Below are 20,113 nucleotides of genomic sequence, written 5' to 3'. Positions count from 1 at the left end.
CCCACCCTATCCCATCACACCACACCCCACCCCACCCTATCCCATCATCCCATCCCATCCCACTCCAGCCCTCTGATCGGGCTGTGGGTTCACCCTGTGGGGCATCGTCCCAGTCCTGCCTGCACACAGGCTGGCAGTGCCATGTGGGATGGATTTCATGGATCTCAAACCCGTGCCCAGGGCTGGGGTGATGCCAGTGGGGGATCCTGGTGTCCAGCAGGGGAGCAGGGGGGCGTGGGGCATAAGTCCTGCCAGGCTGCCCCAAGCACTGACACATGGGCGCACACTCAGGGCGGCGGCATTCCCGCCCCACACCTGCCCTGGCTCCCCTTGGAGCTGCCTCAGGAATGTGGGAACCTCACCCGCGTGGGGAGTGCAGTGCAAGCCCAAGGCCACAGGCACCCCTCCACCCTCCATCGGCCTGGAGGGCTGGGAGCTGGCGGGGGGCCAGCAGTCCTTGGGCCCAGTGCTGTCCCTGGCCCTCTGCCAGGCTGGTACCCCCGAGCTCCCAAAGCCAGGGAGAAGGAACAGGATCCGTGCGGGCAGGATGTGCCCCAGGAAACCCCGAGTTGGGCGGGATGGGGACGGAAGGAGGCACTTCCTCCCGGCCTTGTCCCTGCACATTCGTGTGCAATCCCCCGCCCTGAACGGGCACACGCGTGTGCACAACCACACGTGCTCCCCCCGCACACGGACGGCGGCCCACGCCTCCCACGTGTGTGCACACTCGCCCTGGTGGGTGCTGCATCCCCGTCCACGCTCCCTCCGCCGCCTCCTCACGCCGTTCCCACACCCCCGCCAGGCCCAGGGCACCCCCTCACTTCCCGGCCCCCCGCGCTCCCCCGCGGCCGCGGTTCCTGTTTACGGTGACGGAGCCGCCTGCCCGGCCCTCCCGGCACCGGGGGCGGCTGCCGGGGCAGGGGCATCGCCGCGGGTCCCACCACACGGCCCCGGTGCAGCCTCCTCGCCCGGGCCTGACCCCAGTGCCAGTGCTGGTTCCCGGCTGAGCGGGATCACCCGCTCCCCACGGACGCAGGGTCACAGCCCATTCTGGGAACAGCAGCAGGAAATCCTGACGGAAGGAGAGCTGGACCCCACATGGCACAGGCCGGGCGAGGCAAAGCTGCTGCGTGTGGCGGAGCGAGTGCCCCTTCCCGCACCCTGCACTGCCGAGCACACCTGGACCATCTGGCTGGGGCGTGGCCCCGTGCCCAGGTCAGGGGCTCAAGGGAGGTGCCGTGCCCGGGGTCCGGGCGAGTCACGAGGAGCCGAGGGAGGAATCCAGCCCTGGGCCGGACCCACTGTGCCGCATTCCCCAGGGCCGAGCCACGCTGTGGGGAGCCGGGCTCAGCTCATCCCGGCGCCCGACCTGTGGGGAAACTGAGGCACCGGCTGGGGAAGTGACTCACCTGCACTGTGGCCTTTAAATGTGCTGCTCCGATTAGATAATGAGCGGAAGGATCAGAGGGAGCCCGACAGCCCCTCATTAAACCTTGGTCTCCCCACGGAACCTTCAGCTCCATCAGAGCCTGTGGCCACCTGGGCCGGTGCTGGCCCGCAGGATGCAGCCCTGCCCTGAACCCACCCACTCACATCCATACGGGGCCAGAGCACCTCACACCCATCCCCATCGGAGGGTCGCTGCCCACGGGTCATTTCACAGCCCCTCAGGAGGACTCTGCAGCTTTGGGGTGCCCTGGCTGGGACATGAGGCACAGGGGCCGCAGTTGGTGGGGTCGGGGCCGCAGCCCATCTGCCGAGACAGGATGCGGGGCCGGATGGGGGACACAATGTGGGGAAGTGAGGAGGGGACAGCAGGGACAGGGACATCTCACGGACACAAGTGGGGTCACAGCCCTCTAGTCCCCAGTGCTCCAGGGCACCCGGAGCTCCAGCTCCTCATGGCCCCCCGCGTGCCCCCGGCACTCCGGCTGCTCCCCCCCTGCACCTGCCTGGCCCGGGGGGCCCTGCCTGCAGCGGCCTGTCCGCGGGCGGCCGGGACGGGAAGGAGCTGGTTGGGCTGGGCGGGTGTTGGGTGGGAGCGGGGTCTGCTCAGCCCACACAGGTGTGGCTGCGGCAGCAAAGCTCCGCGCCTGGCTGGCCCCGTCCTGCTGGGTGGCAGGAGCCTCCCGCGCCGCTCGCACCCCGGGGCGCGCGGGCACACCCCGTCATTACCCCACGGCAGCTGCCGGCGCTACCCGGGCAGGGAGGGGACGGCAGGGCCGGGACGCGGCCGGACGGCACGGCCAGGTGGGGACGGGGATGGTGGGGAGCCATCACCCACCTGTGTGCAGCCCTCGCCTGCTGCAGGGAGGGCAGGCGGGGGCCGTGTACCCCCTCTCTGTGTGGGACCCCCCGGGGGCACCCGGGCCCCACCGGTGCCCCCGACACGTGGGGGAGGCAGCCGGGGTCAGGCCCAGCAGCTGCTCAGGACGTGCCCTGCAGGGCCACAGTGCACAATGATCCCATTGAGGTCCCGCGCGGCGGGAGGGGGGACACCCGAGGTGGCGGTGGCAGAAGTGACTCCAATGTCACGCCAGGCCTCAATCCTGCTATTTATACCCGGTGGAGGGGCAGCCTTTGAGGGAGCGGGTATGGAAGCACTGACACCTCTTCCTCCCCACCGCATGCTGGGGCATCCCAAAGGGCAGTGGCCCCGGCCCCCCCAGCTTCCCCTCCCCACCCTGCGCCCCAGCCCGGCGCCAGCCCCGCCAGGAAGAGCCCCAGCGCCGGGACCAGCTGCAGCCGCTTCCTCCCGGCCCAGCCCCGCCAGGAACCGGGAAGCCCGAGGGGGCTCTGAGCCCCTGGCTGTGGTGGAGGCAAAGGGAACCAAGCAGCGGATGGAGCCCCAGGGCCCACGGGGGCTCGCGCTGGGTGTCTGGGTGCTGGATGCCGGGATCCAGCTGGGAACTCCTTGGGAACCTCCCAGCTTTACCAAGGGCGAAGTCCCGGCACATCAAAGGCGGGCGGGGGCAGCGGGAGCCAGGGCAGGAGCCTTTGGTCCCTGCCAGCGCCCGGCTCTGCCGCCCCACGTTGCTCCCACCGCCCTGAGCTGGGGTCCCTGTGCCGGCACACCTGGGTCCGGGGTCGTGCCCCCCACGGTGTGGCACCCAGCCCATTGCTGTGGCAACCGCCACCAGCTCCGGGTGTATTTTCTGCACCAGGGCCGCCGTGGGAACCTGGACGGGTGCCACCTCATTCCGCTGGGCTCTCTGGGCCGCCTTTGTAGCCGGCGTCGAGCCCAGCTGGCAGCCGCTTCCTCCCCAGCCTCCCCCTGCCCCGCACTGGTGGTGGCCCTGGCCAGGGGGCAGCAGGAGGGGGCTTTGCTGGAACACCCAGCACGGGGCCGTGCACCCCTCCGGCCCCCACGGCTTTGGGCCGGCTCCAGTGGAGCTGAGAGTCAGTAGCCACCAAGGCTGCCCCGAGCGAGGGCCATGCCTGCAGCCCCCGGGGCCACCGAGCCCCTGCCAAGGCACCTGGGACCCCAGCGATGGCAACGTGCCACCCCCACCACCCCTCGCCTGACCCCTGAGGGGCTTCCCCGGGGGGCTCCCCCACAGAGGTGCCATCCCCAAACACAGCAGCAGGGTCTGGGATTCCCACGCCCCGTCCCTGCTCTCCCCAGCCTGCAAGTGGCTTTCCCCACCCGTGCCTCAGTTTGCCAGGAGAAGCTGCCCTGGGCCAGGGTTTGCCGCGTGGCCGGCAGCGCCGCGAGGCTGCTGGCCCGGGAGCAGCGTGACAAGCTCCGTCGTGCTGGCTGCAACACCCGCCCTGCTCAGCGCCCGCGGCACCCGCTCCTGCGTCTGCATTTCGGGGGTGAGGCCGGCGGGGCGATGCTCCCCGTGGCTCCACCACCTGGAAACAAAGCAAAGCACCCCTGGGACCGGGACCGAGGGGCCCCGCTGGGATAGATCCCGGTGCTGGGCCCTGAGCCGGGTCCCCCTCCTGCCCGCGGGGATTTTCCCTGAGCTGTGCCATGCTCCCTCCACGGGGCCACATGCGTGGGAGGGTGGCGGAAAAAGAGCATTTTCCAGAGCTGGAAACCCAGAGGAAAAAGGCTGCCGGCCGGAACGATTAACATGGGTGGGTTAATCATTACAGCAACCCCCCCCACCCGAAGGAAGCTGCGAGGATTCGGCCTTCGAGCCGCCCAAGGGCAGCGTGGCCCAAGGACACGCCGGGCTGTGCTGGCAGCGTGTGGAGCCTCCACTGACCTTCCCATGCCAGGGCCGTGGGCAGCACCCACAGGCCCGGGGGAGGGAGAGGGCTGGATCTGCACCTGGGCAGGGACAGGAAAGGAGCTGCCCTGGGGGTCCCCACACTGCTGGAGGGCTGTGTGGGGGCTGCTGCCAATTCCCGCAGCCCCCTGGCAATGTGAGGGGTGGGGGTGGCCCCTGTACCCCCACCCTAATGTTGCAGACTGGGCGCTGAGGGGGCGAGGCAGCAGCAGGGTCAGGCAGGATCCCAAGTGGGGCCAGGCAGGATCCCAAGTGCCGAGGTTTGGGCAGGGAAAGGGGCGGCTCTGCGGGATGAGTCAGCCCGGCGGGAGCGGGGCGTCCTGGGGCTGCGGTGGGGTTTGGGGTTGTTTTTCCTGCAGAGAGAGGAGAGCTGGAACCTTTCGCCTGCATTCGGGACTGGGTGGGACGGGGAAATGCCACGCGGCCGAGCGCAGGGAGGGCCCTCAGCACCGGGAGATTTGGCCCGGCAGAGCCCGGCCCGTCTCGGAAATCATCCCCCGGAGAAGCGACGCCGCCGGCAGAATCCGTGATGCTTCACTTTCCGAGCGCTCCCGGCCCCGCTCCCCACCCTCCATCTGGCAGCAGAGCATGCGAGTCACGGGCGAGAGCCCTGGGTGGAAGGGGAGGAGGAGGGGGGCAATGCCGGCCCCCTGCCCACTCCCACCACGGTCAGGGGAGCTCTTCCCTCTCACACCCACTGCCCTGCCCAGAGCCGGAGCCAAACAGACCCCAGGCTCCTGGGAATAACTCTACTGCACTGTGCAGATGCTCCCAACCCTGCATGCCCCCAGCAGAGACAGGGACCCAAAGGCAGAGTTACCCCAGCACCCATCACCCCAAAAAGAAGTGGAGAAAGGCCTTTTGCCCAGCTGTGAACAGAGGCTGTGGTGCCCAAGGGCAGGTGCCAGCAATCCAGGGACCGCCAAATGCCAGGCCAGTGCCACCATCTCCCCAGTCCAGGCCGGTTTCGGGGAGAGAGGAGGGAGATTCACCCACTGAATCACATCCTGGTCCACACTGTGGAGCTGCCTCCCCCTTCCCTGCCCCCTGGCAGGGTTCATCCCCGCAGTGCCAGCACAGCGAGCCAGGAGCAGGGAAGGGCTTTGCCTCCGGTGCAGCCACAGCTGCACATCTCCTGCCCCCAGTCAGCCCATTTTTGTGGCATCCAGCGGGACGCGACTGATGGCGGCTCCAGCGTGGGCAGCAGGAGCCAGGGGAGGAGAACGAGGCTCAGCAGAGCCAGATAACGAGCAGGGAGGGGAAGGGCCAGAGGCAGGTGAGGGGCTCGGAGCCGAGGCTGCAGCAGAAGGTCCCTGCAGGGAGTGGGCTGGGCTGGGAGTGCAGACGAGCTCAGCAAATCACCCACACGTGGCCCTGTACCCCCAAAGTGCAGCTCATGGCGAGCAGGGCTGTGACATTGCCAGCCAGGGCTGCTCTAGTCCTGGCTCAGGACAAAGCCCTTTCCCTGCACCCACGAGGGCAGGAAAGGCCCCATCCCGGGACAGAGAGGGGGGCACTGTCTCCAGGGTCTCTGGACGTGGAAGAACTGGAGGTGCCCTCACTGCTCCCCCTAGACGCAGCCTACAAGTCCCAGCAGCCGTCAGGCCGTGGAGCTCCCAGCCAAGGGCACCCTGTGAGGGGCAGGGCTGGATTCCTCGGCCCCCCCGTCCCCCCCCGGCGCTGGCGGAAGGCAGTGGGAAGAGCTGGTGAGAGGACGCTGACGGAGACACTTTTTTCCCATCCTAAAAATAGCAGCTGGCCGTTTCCCCAGCTTCCCGGCCTCGCCAACGCTCTTCCATTAGATGAAAAACCCAAGGCAGCCACCTTCCGTCAGCAGGGCTGCGTGTGCCGGGGGAGGCTCACGCAGCCGAAATAGCAGCCGGGGACAGAGAGGGGCAGCGGGAGAGGGAGCGGAGCCGGCCGGCCCCCCGTTATTCCCGAGGTGTTTTAATTAGCACAGCCTCGACTCGGAGGATTTGCTCATGCTCGGTACAACGTCTGACCTTTGAAGAAAAAGAAGAAAGGGAATGAGAGGGGAAGGGGAAAAGGCACTGGAGCAGCTCAGGAGCTGGAAGTCGGCTGAGCTTCAAATAGGCTCCGCGTCAGGCACTCGGAGGCTTTTAATAAGCCACAGAGTGAGAAATTTAACACCACGGGCTCTATTTTTGATCACTTGTGAAGGGGGGGGAGAGAAAGACAGAGCGAGCAAGAGGAGGGGGAGGAGGTGGCGGTGAGGAGGCAGCCAAGATTACATCCTGGGTGGCAGCACCGAAAATAGCCGTGCCCCACTCCGGGAGGGAGCCGCGGGAGCCGCACGGGGCCCGCGGGAGGCCGGAGCAGTGACCTCCCTGGAGCAGTGACCTCCCCTGAGCTGCTGCCCACACAGGCAGCAAACACACCTTCCCGGGCTGGAACACGGCAGGGAAAAGGGGATTAGAGCGTGGCAGCTCTGCACAGCAGAGGGAACCCAAAATCCCTCTGGGAGGGCGTGGGGAGGGAGGCACCGAGTGAGGGGCCTGGCAGCATCTGGTGCCGTGGGCAGGATGTGCATCCCCGGTGCCTGGCACAGGCAGAGCCATCCCCTCACTCAAACACGTCCCTTCCCAGCAGCTCTGGGGCTGGGAAGAGCCCCTCCTGCCTTCCCCGGGCTGTGCTGAGTCCCAGGCAGCCTCCCCAGACAGGGCTGTGTCCAAGCGAGCCCCGGGTGAGCCACGACTGCAGCAGAGTCACAGCCGCCCCCAGCAGGAAAGATTCCCACCACGCACGGCATCTGCTTCCCTCTGCAGCGAGCCCATCTCTGGGGGCAGGGGGAGCTCTCCCTGCTCCGTGTGCCAGCAGCAGCAGGGGATGGGGCAGAGCCCGGCAGCTGCTGCCCAGCTGTGAGCAGCACCGTGCTGGAGCAGTCCGGCCAACGGGGATTCCTGCGGCGCCGGAGCCGGGAGGCAGAGCCAGTGGTGGGGCAGGGAACCAGGACAGGACAGCTCTGGAACAGACCTGTACTCCTCCTGTGCTGCCATAATCCTGCTGTCCAGGTGATTAATGGAGGTGGAGGTGGCTGGAGCACCAGGAGGGGGTTATAAACCTGCCCAATGAGCCTCGTGCGGGAAGATCTGCCCCGGGAATGCCCAGCTGATCCCCAGGGCAGCGCTGGTGACACCTTCCCTGGGTGCATCTGCCCCCCAGCCTGGGGCAGGAGCCGGGAGTTGATCCCAGCTCTGCTGCAATCGTTGCGCGGGAAGAAGGTGACGTGCCACGAGAGGGGGTTGCATTTCCTTTTAATTGATGAGAACGTTTTCTCCACCTCCATTTACCCCACTCCATCTGTGCAGCTGGGGAGCAGGACAGGGACAGGCTGGGAGTTCTGCACCCACGGTGGGATTCCTGCAATGCACAAAGCAGGGTTGGGTTACTGAGGGGGGGCTTGGCCGGGCCGTGGATCCCGACCCTGGGGCTTGGCCCTGCTCCAGCTGCTCAACTGCTGAGAGTAAACAGGAGCCAGAGTCTCCCCGGGACCAAAGAGCACCCGGAGCAGAGATGAGGAGATAGTGGGAGCCGGTGCCCTGCTGTGCTCGGGGCTCACGGAGGCTCTCAGTGACTCACCCCCGGCACAGCACACGCTGCTGCAGAGTCCCCAACTGCCAGCACGTGGGAATGGGAGGGAGGAGGCACAGTCTGAGCAGGGCAGAGGGAAAAGGGGCCATGAGGTAAGAGCTTGGCTTCACCTCCCCCGGGACTGAAGCTGTTTGTCTTAGTGGGAGTGTGTGTGACAGAGGCCAGGCAGGGCAGAGGCCACTGCCCAGGCACCCCCTGCTTGCCCCCGAGCTGCCCGTGAGCACTGCCAGTCCTGGGGGGACCTGGGGCACCAGTGAGGCCCTGGCAGTGACAGCAGCTCCCAGCCTGTCCTGGCATTGGGGCTGAACCCCACAGTGTCAGGGCTGAACCGGGCACAGCCCGGCCTGGCCCTGGGCCCTGTTGCCACCTGGTAGCCCTGGGTCAGCTCTGGTCTGAGGACCCCCATAAGCCCCCCCAGAGCTGAGGCCTGACCCCAGCAAGGGACAGCTGCAGAGTCACTGCTCCCCAGAAGCCAGGCACCACCCCTTGCCCACCCCAGCAGTCCCACAGGACTCATCCCCAGAAGCAGGTCTGGACACTCAGCCAGGCCCCAGGTGACCCTCACCTCAATCACTCCAGAGCCTTCACCAGGGCTTCGTTGGCTTCTACCTTAATCTGAGCTTCTGCTTTAGCAGCTTCATCAGATGCTGCAGCCACTTCTGACACGGCCTTCTCCAGGTTGGATTTCGCAGTCTGAACAGAGGGGCACAAGGAATGTGTCATCGGGAGACCACCACAGGACAATCCTACAGCCCCCGAGTCACCCCCTCCCTCCCACTGCAGTTGTTGACCACACAGATGCTGACCTGGGGCCCTGTGGAGCAGCCAACACAGCTGTGCTGGTCCCAGACACCTTATCAGCAGGGAAAAGCTCTTTCTGGAGCCCAAGAGGGGATGGGGACGAGGTCAGTGTCTGTCTGACAGGCAAGAATAGCCTGGAGAAGGTGAATGACTGCACAGTTCCCACTCCCTGGAGCCCTGAGCCTTTGATCTGGGTGATGGGGGTGCAGGCACAGCTCCTGGTCTGGGCAGGGGAAGCTCCTGAGCCAACCAGAGTAGAGAAGCAGGGGACAAAGCCCCCCAGGGAGCCCCCCCGGGCTCGGGGTACTCACAGCCAGGTCCAGCATGTCCATGGTCACTGCCTCCTCCGCCAGCACCTGCACCGTGGAGTCGGCGTTGACGGTGACGGAGCCGCTGCTCACTGCGAGGCACAGAGGGGAGGGTCAGCCAGGGCTGCCAGAGGGGCTCATCCCTGGCACCTCCACCATCCCTTCCCCAAAACAAATCCTTAGCACCCTCCTGTCACGCTCCCAATATTCAGGGCCTCAGTTCCCACCCCAAGGGAAGCCGGAGCAAGGTATGTTCCCAGAGAGCCTGAGCAGAACCAAGACCCAACCCCAGCCCACAGAACCCCAGCTCCCAGGGCAGCTTCCAGCATCCCCTGGCAGGGCTGGGAAAGCAGAAATCCCTGGAAGTGCAGCAGGGCACACGTGGCTGGGCAGAGCCTCCCTTGTGAAAGCACTGAGAACACCATCCCCACACACACCTTTCCTCCCCAGCTCCTCCTGCCTCGCTCACCGAAGTACTTGGTGGCCGTCCCGTCCTCGGCATAGACTGTGACCACGCCTGGCCGGAGCACCTGCAGCGTGGGGACGTGGGATGCCAGGATCCCAAAGGAGCCAGTCAGCGTGGGCACGTCCACCTGCTTCACGTTGGCACCGTTGTAGAACACCTGGACGGGGAGGACACAGGAAAACAGTCATCAGGAATGGGGGGATGGAGAGTGGCAGGGAAGAGCCCAGGGATGCAGTGGGCAGCCGGCTCCATCCAGAGGGAGCATCCCAGCTCCATCCCAAGGGAACAGCCCGGTTCCTGACAGGTTCAGCACGCCCAGGTGTGCCCAGGACAGGCTACACCTGCACAGCAGGGAGCAGGGCCGGGTTCCAGAGGAGGGGTCCTGGCACGGGGAGCGGGGATGCGTTCCCAGCTCCCGGGGCACACACAGACACGGAGTCGGGAGTGGGCGAGAGGCGCCGGCACAGCCGGGAGCAGCCTGGGAAGCGCGTGGGGAGCCCTGAGCCGGTGTCCCCGCTGCGGCCCACGCGGCCCGGCTGTCCCTGTCCCTGTGCCCGCGCCCTGCCCCGGGGACAGCGCCGGCCCCGCCGCCCCCGCAGGCCCGGGCACGGCGGGGGCGGCCCGGCCGCGTCCCGCTCCGGGAGGAGCGGGAGCAGGAGCGGCCCCGGGCCGGCCCCGGGAGCGCCGCGGCGGGGACGGCCCGAGGTCAGGGCCAAGGTCAGCCCGGGGACAGCCCGGCCGGGCCGCGGGGGCCGCAGCGCCCCAGGCCCCGCTCTCGCCCCGGCCCCGGGCACCGACAGCCCCACGGGGGCGGCGGCACCGGCCGCGTCCCGCCCGCCCCGAGCCCACCGCGGGCACCGGGCGGGGCGGCGGCGGAGACACGGGGGCCGGGCCGGGCGTACCTGCGTGGGCGAGGCGAAGGTGAAGGCCATGGCGGCGGGGCCCGCGGCGGGCTCGGCGTAGCCGCGGGCGGGCGGCGGCAGCAGCGCGGGGCGGGCGAGGCGGAGCAGGCGGCGGGCGCGGAACATCGCGGCCATGGCGGCGGCGGCGGCGCGGCGCGGGGCAGGCCGGGACGGCGCCGGACCACAGCTCCCGGCCTGCCCCGCGCGCCGCCAGGCGCAGAAGGCGTCACCCGGCACCGCAGGGTCTCATGGGAGTTGTAGTCCCAGCCCCGCCGGGTGTCGCGGTGCCGGGGGGTCCGGCCCCGCTCCGCCCCCGCACCGAGGGGCCGCCGCACCCCCGGGCCCGGCCCGGCCGCGAGGGCTCTGGGGCGGGGATGGAGGCAGGGAGGTGGGAGAGGGATGCAGGCAGGGAGGTGGGACAGGTAGAGGTACAGGCAGAGCTTGGGCAGGCAGGGGGGCAGGCAGCGCTGGTACAGGCAGGGTACAGGCAGGGGTACAGGCAGGGTGGTACAGGCAGGGGTGCAGGCTGAGGTGCAGACAGGCGTACAGGCAGGAGTGCGGGCAGAGCTGGGACCGGCAGGGGGTCACGCAGGGGTGCAGGCTGGGCTGGTACAGGCAGGGCTGGTGTAGGTAGGAGTACAGGCAGAGGTGGTACAGGCAGGGGTATGGACAGGGCTGTGGGGCAGGCAGGAGTACAGGCAGAGAGGGGGACAGGTGGGACAGGTGGAGGCAGGGGTGCAGGCAGGGCTGTGGGGCAGGCAGGGGTACAGGCAGGGGTACAGGCAGGGCTGGGGCAGCCCCTGTCCCCACGTGACGCCCGCGCCGCGCGGGGGCGGCTCCGGTTCATTCATAAATCCCGGGGCCGCCCCGCCGCACCGAGCGCAGCGGCGGCGATGGAGCCCCGATCTCGGTTGTAGGTGAGTGTCTGGCTCCGCCGCCTCGCGACAGCCCCTATCGCGACACACGGAGCCAGCCCGGCCGAGGAGGTCCCCGGCGCTCCTGCCTCGCTGTCACCAGCCCTGTCACCAGCCCTGCCTGCATCCCTGCCTACATCCCGCGTCCCTGCCCCACAGCCCTGCCTGCATCCCGCATCCCTGCCTCCATCCCTTCTCTACATCCCTACCTGCATCCCTGCCTGCATCCCATTCCGCATCCGTATTTGCATCCCGCATCCCTGCCTGCATCCCCGTCACCGGGCTGGGGCGGGGGGATGCACCCAGGGGGACAGAGCGGGTCCCCCCCCGCCCGCAGCCCAGCCCCGGCCCAACCGGGCCCCGTGGGTCGCACACACGCGTGGGGCACAGCCCCGACACGCCCCCCGCACCCCCTTCCACGTGCGTGGGCGCGGCATCACCGGGGTCCCCCGGCCCCGAGCCCCCGCCCTGGACACCACCGGCGGCCCCGGGTCCCGCCCCGGGTCCCCCCGCGGGAGGACAGCCCCGGGACCGGCCCCCTCCTCCAGACAATGGCCGTCCTGTTCCTGCCGGGTCGCCATGGAGACGGGATTCCTCCATGATGGGGAACAGGAGGGACATTCTTCCAGCTCCCCCCGGCCCCCCGCGCCCCCCGCCTCGGGCCTGAGGGTGCCCGGCAAGGATCCCTCCCGTCGGGCCCCCATCCCGCGTGGAGCCGCAGCCTCTCGCCCGGGGTCCCCCCACACCCCCGGCATACTGGGGTCGGTGGAGGGACCCCCGCCTTATCGTGTCCGGGGCGCCACGGGGTGGGTCCCCTCACCCCGTGCTGCATCACACCAGCTCGGAGATGCCTGAGATGCACCGGGAGCCGGTGTGGGCGGGGGGAGTGTCTCTGCCCCGGGAGATATCCCGCTAAGCCCCCGATGTCCAGTGCCAGGGCTGGCCCCGGCAATCACCATCCCTCGCTGCCGGCTGCGACACGGCCACCGCTGTGCTGTCCCCACGAGTGACAGTCCCCACCCCTTCACGGGCTCCATTCACATTTTTCACTGACCTAATTCTGAGCGGTTTCCAAGCGCCCACCTCTGCCTGCTCCGGGGCTCTCCAACATCAGCATCACCCACCCCTGCCCATTCTGGGGGTCCCCGACAGCAGCGTCGCCCACCCGGCTCAGTCTCAACCCCTCCAGCAGCCCGGGGATGCACGGAGGGGACGCACGGAGGGGACACACGGACCCGCAGCAGGAGCTGGAGCTCGGCAGCCCCCGGGAAGGGCCCCCCCGAACACGGGGGAGGGTGACGAGGTCCCCGCAGGGTGCCCAAAGGCCGCGGGGCCGATGCCGCGGAGGGGTGTGGGACCCCTGCCCCGGTGGCTCTCGCTGCTCGGGAGCTCGGCCCGTCCCCCCCGGCCCCTCGGTGTCCCCCCCGCGCGGACCGCCCGGTGACGGAGCCGCTCTCGGGATGACTCACGAACGTCACCCGTCGCTCTCCGGCGACACCCACGCCACGAGCTGTGGGGCGGCCACCTGCCCCCCGTCCCTGCCGCTGCCCCCAGCGCGGCTCGCTCCGGGCTCCCGCGGGCGGGGGTCTCCGGGCAGCGCCGACCCCTCCGGCGGCGGGGCTGGGGCCGCGTTTGGCCCCTCGGCTCCCTGGGGACGGCGGCGCGGTGTCACCCCGGAACCGGGGCAGGGACAGCCCCCCCGGGCCGGCTCTGACCACCGGCACCAGCCACCGTTTGGGGTCTCCGGCCCCAGCCGGGCGTGGGGACCGCGGCCGCTCTCCGGGGGCCGTGCCCACGCGAGTCCGGGGGCCGGGTGCGGGGTGGCCGCGGCCCGCGGGGGCGAGGGGCTCCCCGGGGAGGGGCAGCGGTCCTGCCCCCTCCTCCCCATCCCTCCATCCCTGTTTCTCTCCTGACCACACCCTCCATCCCTTCATCCTCCCTCTGAGCACACCCTCCCTTCATCCCTTCATCGCGGTCCCTCCCTCCATCCCTCCCTCCATCTCTCCATCCCGGTCCCTCCCTCCCGGTCCCTCCCGGCAGCTCCGCACCGCGGTGCCGGGCAGGGGCCGGGGCAGGAGCCGCCGCCGCCGCCCCCGGCCCGGCCCCGCCACCCCGGCCGGTGCCTCCCTCTCTCTCCCCCCGCACCAGGACACGCTCAGGCCGGGACGGACCATGAGCGATGACCCAACACCCTGGGACAACGCGACCGAGAGCGCCACGGTGAGTCCTGCCTGTCCCTGCCTGCCCTTGCAGCCCCTGCCTGCCCCTGCCCACGCCGCCGGCCTCGGGGTCCCGCGGGAGGGGGGATGCGCGTTGGGAGCTGTGGGGTTCTCGTGTCTGCCGTGGGGCTGCGCTCTGTGCCCGGGGGGACGGGCAGCAGCCCCACTGTCATCCCCTGCTCTGCCAGTCCTGGGGGTGGGTGACACCTCTCTGTGCCCTGCACACCCCCGGGATGCTCTGGGTGCTGGGGGGTCTGGGGGCTGCCGCCGGATCAGCGCCTTTCCCCCGGCTGGGGGCTGGGAGCCCTGAGCGCTGTGGTGGGGCAGGACTGGGGGTCCTGTCCCCATCCCCATCCCCGTCCCCGTCCCCGTCCCCGTCCCCACTCCCGCTCGGCGCGGGGGCCGCGGGCGGCTCAGCCCCCCCGGCTGCCGTTGCCTTGGTGCAGGCAGGGCCCGGGGGCGGCGCGGGGGGGGCTCAGCGGCTCTGGGGAGCGGCGCTGGCGTCAGCGCGGCGGGGGCAGCTTTGTACTGGGCCGGGGGCAGCTTTGGGCTGGGCCGGGGTCCCCCGGCGCGTCCCCCCCAGCTCAGCCCCTCGGCCCCGGGCAGGCGGTGCCCGGCGAGGTGTCCCCCCAGGATGGGTACGTGCTGCTCCTCGCCCTGCTCTCCATCTTCATCGGGGGCACCCTGGTCCTGCTCTCGGGCATCCTGATCATCTGCCGGCGCTGCTGCGAGGCCGACCGCCGGCACTCCAGGTGGGCACGGGGGACGCCGCTGTCCCCGAGGGGTGTGGCACTGCGAGAGGGGTAGGAGGGCTGGCATGGGCACCGCTGACCCTCCTCTCCCCGCAGAGCCAGCGATGACCCTGAAAAAACCAACACCACTTACCTGGATGACTCGCAGCCAGCGCAGGGTGAGTGCCCACAGTGACCTGCCAGCCCCCCCAGCAGCACCCCCAGCTCCAGGAGTGGGAGTAAGGCAGCCCTTGAGCCCTCCATCGTCCATTCCTTGCTGTGGAGTGGGACTGGCAGCCGGGAGCAGGGAATTCTGGGCTGGCATCGAGGCCACGAGTGCAGCAAGTTTGTTACGCCCCAGCTGGGGAATCTGGGGTGCCCCACAGTGGGGAGGAGCTGGTGGCTGACCCCCTTCCCCACAGATATCACTGTCAAAGTGGAGGACCCCGAGTGCCTGTCGTCCTCCAGCTACCGGGATGCGGAGAGCGAGCGGTTCCTGTCCTCCAGCTCCTCCACCGCCCGCCGCGTCTCCTTCAATGAGGCTGCACTCTTTGACCAGAGCAAGAAGACCCAGGAGAAGGGGAGGAGGTGAAGCTCAGGACTGGGGAGCTCTGGGGGACCCTGGGCTGGCTGGGGCTGCCCCTTGTGACCCAGCCCTCCCACAGGTACACGCTGACAGAGGGGGACTTCCACCACCTGAAGAACGCCCGCCTGACCCACCTGCACCTCCCGCCACCCGCCCTCAAGATTGTCACCATCCACGAGTGCGAGTCCAGCGAGAACAGCCTGGCCATGACCCCCCGCCTGCCCCCGCCCAAGCCCGGCCTTGCCATCTTCCAGGTGAGCCCCCGGTGCCCTGGGTACTGCTGGCACACGGGGGGCCAGGGGTCCGGGCATCCTGCAGCACACCAAGGAGGCACCACTGGACTCGGGGTGGGAGTCTCAGGGCACTGCTGGAGGTGGAGAGGGGGGGTCCTGGGATGCAGGGGCTCCTCCTGGTCCCCACCATTGTGCAGACCCCCTGAGCAGGCTCTGCCTTGCAGCGCCCCACAGGGGCCCTGCCCCAGCCGGTGCTCCCCAGCCATGCCGTGGGCCCCAGCTCTGCCCTGCCCGGGGACACCTACAACTCCACCGTGGACACCAGCTTCACTGAGGCCAGCCCGGCTGCCTCCTCCGACTCCGGGGAGGGCCCTTCGGTGAGTGCTGTGGTGGGGGGCTGGAACCAGGCAGGGGAAGGGGCTCCCCAGCCTTGGCAGCCTGTGCAGACCCAATGGTTCTTTCCTGCTCCCTCCCTGCTCCCCCAGATCCCGGCCCTGCCCCCCCACTCTGTGCCAGGGCTCTGGGGAGAGATGTGGGCATCCAACTAGAAACAGGCTCTGCCCCCCCACCCCATCCTTGCCCCGGAGGACTTCTGTGCATCTGCTGCAGCCCAGCTCGGCAGAGCGGACAAAGGAGCTGAGCGGGATACGGGGGGGTCAGGGGGGCCGTGAGTGGGGCTGAGCGGGCACTCACGGCCCCTCCACCCCCCCCCAGTTTGCAGCAGCCCCCAGGAGCGGGAAGGCAGCTGGGGTGGGCAGTGCCAGCCCCGGGGAGCCCCCTCCGACCCCCCCCCAGGGCCCCGTCCTGCAGTTCTTCACCCGCCTGCGCCGCCACGCCAGCCTGGATGGGGCCAGCCCCTACTTCAGGATCAAGAAGTGGAAGCTGGAGAGCACCCAGCGGGCGTCCAGCCTGGACACCAGAGGTGGGGGCAAGGGGGCCCCGCAGGGCCGTGTGGGGTGGGTGGGCACATGTGGGCAGGGGGCTCGTGGTGCCAGACGGGGCTGTCCCCCCAGCCCTGCCCTGTGTCCCCCAGGGTCCCCCAAGCGCCGGCAGTTCCAGCGGCAGCGGGCGGCCAGCGAGAGCATGGACCAGGAGGACCGGGACCCCCACCAGACCGACATCATCCAGTACATCGCCCACACCGACGACGTGGCCTTCCACCCCGCGGGGGGCCCCTTCCTGCCCTCCCCCGCCAGCCCCCCACCCTCTCTCGGCAGGTATTTTTCAGTAGATAAGAGGGGATGGGGATGGGTGAGCCGGGCACCGGGAAGGCACCGTGGGACCCTGTGCTGCCCTGGGCGTGGGGGGCTCCCACCTTTGTGAGGCTTTGGTGGGGCAACCGGGTCTAGGGGGAGCTGGTGATGGGGAGGATGGGATGGGGCACGGGCAGGGTGGTGGGGACAGCATGGGGTGGCACCACGGCATCACTGCGGAGCCTGCAGGTGCCAGGCTGGCACGTTCCCTGCCCGCTGCCGGCCGGGACCGTCCTGCCCCTGCCGTGACACGGGGGTGGTGCCCACAGGCTAGAGCCGGGCGAGGGGGGCGCGGGCAGCCCCAGCGAGGCCGGCGGCCCCGAGCAGCCCAGCGCCTACCACGACATCTGGAGCCTGCGCGCCTCGCTGGAGCTGTACGCGGCCTCCGAGCGCAGCAACGACCAGGACTCCGTGCGCAGCGACGGCGGGGACAGCGTCTCCTCTGCCGGCGGGGCCCCCTGCCCCTCCTCCTCCCTGGACGAGGCCGAAGGGCCCGAGGAGAAGTTCTGGGGTCGGTCCAAGACGGAGGAGTCGGAGCCCGGCACCCGCAAGCTGCTGCAGATGGACAGTGGCTACGCCTCCATCGAGGCGCCGAGCCGGGGGGGCGAGGAGGGGCCCCCCAAGGACCAGACGGCCTCCGAGAAGCGCATTTGCTTCACCAGCGCTGGGCGGAAAGGAACCATCTTCGAGAGCTTTGAGGGCCGGGAGCCGGAGGAGGAGGAGGAGGAAGAAGAGGAGGAGGAAGAGGGGGGGAGCACGGCCCTGGGCGCAGCGGGTGGGGGACACCTCCGTCCCCACAGCCCCCTGGCCTGGTCGCCGTACGGGCAGATGTTCCCGGGGCGGGAGGCGCCGCCCCGGCGGGATTACAGCATCGACGAGAAGACGGACGCGCTGTTCAACGCCTTCGTGCGCCACGACCCCCAGTTCGACGAGTCGCCGCTGCGGGGGAAGCACCGCTCCCGCACCCACCTGCGCAAGCAGTGGCAGCACGCCAAGCAGTTCAGCGACCCCGGCGTGCGGTACCCGGCGCTGGAGCGGCACCGGACGCCCCTGCGCCGCGGCGACAGCGCCAACTACCCCCTGGACGCCCGGTTCCACAGCCCCCTGCCCCGCATCGTCAGCGCCGGCGACGAGGAGGCGGCCGAGGCGGCCGATGGGGTCCCTCCTGCCCCGGCACTGCCCGACCCGGAGATCCAAGTGATTGTGGAGGAGCCCGGCGAGGCGGCCCCCGAGCCCAAGGCTGGCTCCGAGCCCCCTGAGGACGACGACTGCCCCGGTCCCGGGAGGTGCCTGGGGCTTGGCTCTGGCTCGGAGCTGATGGACAAGATCACCGGTGGCCTGGAGGAGCGGCTCTATGGGCACCTGAGGAGAGCGGGGGAGACCCCCGAGCCCGCGGTGGCCGTGGCGGCCAGTGATGCCCCCCCCGACCACAGCCCGGTCTAGGCCCAGCACGAGGGGGAGAGACCCTGGCACGGGGGGACTTGGTCCCCACTAGGGTTCGGGGCTCCATCCCCTCCTGCTGCCGGCGTGGGGACCAGCCCGGTGCCCGGTGCCCTGCGGGAAGGGTGTCCCGGCCTGGGAAGGCCAGGAGGGCACGTGGGGTCCCCTGGCTGTACCCCCCACTGCGGGGGTCCGGTAGCGTGGGGTGGCCGAGCCCCCTGGCTCCCGGGAGCGAGGTGCCAGGAGAGGGCTCGGGCTGGGGGTGCCCCGGGGGTCGGGGCGCAGAGAAGGAGCCGAGCGTTGGCCGGGGGTCAGTGCCGGGGGACTTTGCTGAACCCCCCACCCCACTGAGCTCCCGGCAGAGCCCCGAGCCAGCTCCGCTCTCCCCTCTCTCCGGGGTTTTACAAGCAATAAGCCTCTCCTCCGGCCGGGAACGTGCCCGCCAGGAAGGGGCCAGAGCTGGGTGTTCCCCACTGGGGATGCTGCGGTGCCACCCTGGCAGGGGGGGTAGTTTGGGGAGGGGGGAGTCACCTCCTCAATCCCACAGTCCCCCCAGTTCTGCAGGGAGCCTGGGATCTAAACTGGAAGCGGAGGGTCTGGGGCAGGGGGCTGAGCCGGGGGTCCTGCAGTGGCAGCCTGGGCTGGGCAGGACCGGCCCTGGGTGCCCCATAAATGCCCCCTGGAGGGGTGGGGGCTGCCCAGGTGGGGGTACAGGGTGAGAGCAGAGCATGGGGTCCCCAGTGCACGCTGTGGGTGACCCCCATGTCTCCCACGCCCCGGGGGCTCAGCGGGGGCCCGAGGCGCCCGGAGGATATTTATTGATTTTTACAGAGGTGGCTGCTGCTCCGAGGTGGGGTTTGCTTTTACTGGGGTTTTATTTGTGTTTCAAAGGATGGAGGGAAAAAAAAGAGAAAAAATCCTCACCCCAGCCCCAGCTGTGGCCCCTGGGACTCGGCAGCAGGGGAGGGGACAGGCAGGGGCCCCCAGACCCCATTGCATGTGAGTAGAGGCCGGGTCCCCCCTTCCCTCTGCGCAGGCTCTGCCCAAAGCCCTCCCTCCATCAACCCCGCGTTTTTAAGTCTATAAACAAAGGAGAAAAAACAAAACCAACCGACTGTGACATCTCTGAGCTTGTTTCTTACCTTTTGCCTCTCGGGATGGTGCCCGCAGGGTGGGGGGAGTCGGGGCCGGGGGGCTCCAGGCCTGGCATCACCCCACGAGAGCAGAGTCTGCCTGGGGGGGCTGTGCCCTCCCAAAACGAAAAGGAAGCAGAGGGGCTGGTTGTGGCCCCCACCCCGCCTGCTGCAGGAGGAAGGACATGAAACCCACCTGCTGTTTTCACTTTATTTTTCTTTAAAAAAAAAAAAAAAAGGAAAAAAAAAAGAGAGAGAGAAAAAAAAGGAGCCAAGTGGCTGCCAGTGCCCCGATCCCTTCTGAGCCCTTCCAAGCCCTGAGCCCTTCCCAGACCTTGATCCCTTCCAAGCCCTGAGCCCTTCCCAGGCCCTGTTCCCTTCCGAGCCCCCGTGCAGCATGCAGGTGTAACAGAGTTCTGCTTTGTCTTAATACCTGGGTTTTTTCCTCATCTGGTTTATTTTAACACATCACGATGTGTAGGAATCTCTAAATATACCGCAAATATAAACAAAACAAAAAAAAAAAAAAAAAGAGGAAAATATATAATATATAACAGTAGTCTAAAACATAAAGTGCACGGCAATGGCTTTGCACGACTCTACACGGCCGGGGGGGCCCGGCGGGGGGGGGGTCCCACCCCCCCGACCCCCCCATCCCACCTTCCCATCGCAAAATTAAAAACAGAATCAGTGTCTTGATTGGCAAAGAGTGATTGGGGGGGCAGCGTCCTGGCAGCCACAAAGTTCAACTCCCAGGTGTCCGGGGGGTCCGGGCACACGGCCCCAGGGCTGGCGCTGCCGGAGCGGGGGCGCAGGGAGGGAAGGGGGGCCTTGGTTGGTTTCCTCTGGTTTCTTTTTGGATCGCAAGCACAGTCCAGTCCCAGGAGAGAGGCAGAGCTGGGGCAAGGAGGGGGGGGCGCAGGCCCGGGCCCGGGGGTGCTGTGGGGAGAACAGAGAGGAGGGGTGAGGGAGGGCAGGGGGTGCCCAATTTGGGGTGCAGGCTCTGCTCCCGACGGCCAGCAGGTCACACCCTGCACCAGGGCTTCTGCCAGCACCCTGGGATGGAGGAGAGGGGCCTGGGGTCCCTGTGCTGTCCCTGGAGGGTTGGTGGGGCTCACACACATCTGGTCCCTCAGCCGAGGAGAAAAACCCCAAGGGGAAAATGACACCAAGGAATGTCCTTTATGCCAAGGAGGGGAGCATTCCCTTCCTTCCCATGGACCCTCCCCTTCCAGCAGCATCCTGGAGCCCCCAGGCTGGGAGGAGCAGCAGGTCCA

General features: G+C 68.8%; 3 protein-coding genes across 3 annotated transcripts in view; 1 reads left to right on the top strand and 2 right to left on the bottom strand.

The window, feature by feature from the left end:
* Positions 1-7,496: 7,496 nt before the first annotated feature.
* On the bottom strand, positions 7,497-10,477 carry ATP5F1D (ATP synthase F1 subunit delta). The gene is made up of 5 exons (XM_032711931.1): positions 10,328-10,477; positions 9,429-9,582; positions 8,963-9,051; positions 8,416-8,543; positions 7,497-7,619 (listed from the first exon to the last, which is right to left on the bottom strand). Exons 1-4 carry the CDS (start codon positions 10,460-10,462, stop codon positions 8,421-8,423), a joined length of 501 nt encoding a protein of 166 aa, XP_032567822.1. The 5' UTR covers positions 10,463-10,477; the 3' UTR covers positions 7,497-7,619; positions 8,416-8,420.
* A 280-nt stretch (positions 10,478-10,757) lies between these two features.
* CBARP (CACN subunit beta associated regulatory protein) lies at positions 10,758-18,813 on the top strand. The gene is made up of 10 exons (XM_032711928.1): positions 10,758-11,244; positions 13,390-13,461; positions 14,067-14,212; positions 14,309-14,370; positions 14,614-14,779; positions 14,857-15,031; positions 15,235-15,387; positions 15,725-15,932; positions 16,044-16,227; positions 16,533-18,813. The coding sequence occupies exons 2-10, from the start codon at positions 13,414-13,416 to the stop codon at positions 17,704-17,706; spliced, it is 2,316 nt and encodes a 771-aa protein (XP_032567819.1). The 5' UTR covers positions 10,758-11,244; positions 13,390-13,413; the 3' UTR covers positions 17,707-18,813.
* Positions 18,814-19,060: 247 nt separating this feature from the next.
* The window catches only part of STK11 (serine/threonine kinase 11), a 28,184-nt gene continuing 27,131 nt past the window's right edge, over positions 19,061-20,113 (bottom strand). Inside the window, exon 10 of the mRNA XM_032711929.1 lies at positions 19,061-19,775. The gene's annotated coding sequence lies outside the window, so the exon portion shown is untranslated. The remainder of the gene's footprint in view (positions 19,776-20,113) is intronic.

The sequence above is a fragment of the Chiroxiphia lanceolata genome, chromosome 27 (genome assembly GCF_009829145.1).
Source record: "Chiroxiphia lanceolata isolate bChiLan1 chromosome 27, bChiLan1.pri, whole genome shotgun sequence".
Lineage (NCBI taxonomy): Eukaryota > Metazoa > Chordata > Aves > Passeriformes > Pipridae > Chiroxiphia > Chiroxiphia lanceolata.
Note: the sequence above shows the minus strand (reverse complement) of the source record. Positions and strands in the feature narration are given on the sequence as shown.

Coding starts and splice junctions, on each gene's coding strand:
- ATP5F1D (XM_032711931.1), bottom strand. CDS start 10,462: ATGGCCGCGATGTTCCGCGCCCGCCGCCTGCTCCGCCTCGCCCGCCCC. Junction 9,052..9,428: donor GACGGCCACCAAGTACTTCG/GTGAGCGAGGCA, acceptor TGTGCCTCGCAG/TGAGCAGCGGCTCCGTCACC. Junction 8,544..8,962: donor TGGACATGCTGGACCTGGCT/GTGAGTACCCCG, acceptor CCCTCTGTTCAG/ACTGCGAAATCCAACCTGGA.
- CBARP (XM_032711928.1), top strand. CDS start 13,414: ATGAGCGATGACCCAACACCCTGGGACAACGCGACCGAGAGCGCCACG. Junction 15,388..15,724: donor ACTCCGGGGAGGGCCCTTCG/GTGAGTGCTGTG, acceptor ACCCCCCCCCAG/TTTGCAGCAGCCCCCAGGAG. Junction 16,228..16,532: donor CCCCCACCCTCTCTCGGCAG/GTATTTTTCAGT, acceptor TGGTGCCCACAG/GCTAGAGCCGGGCGAGGGGG.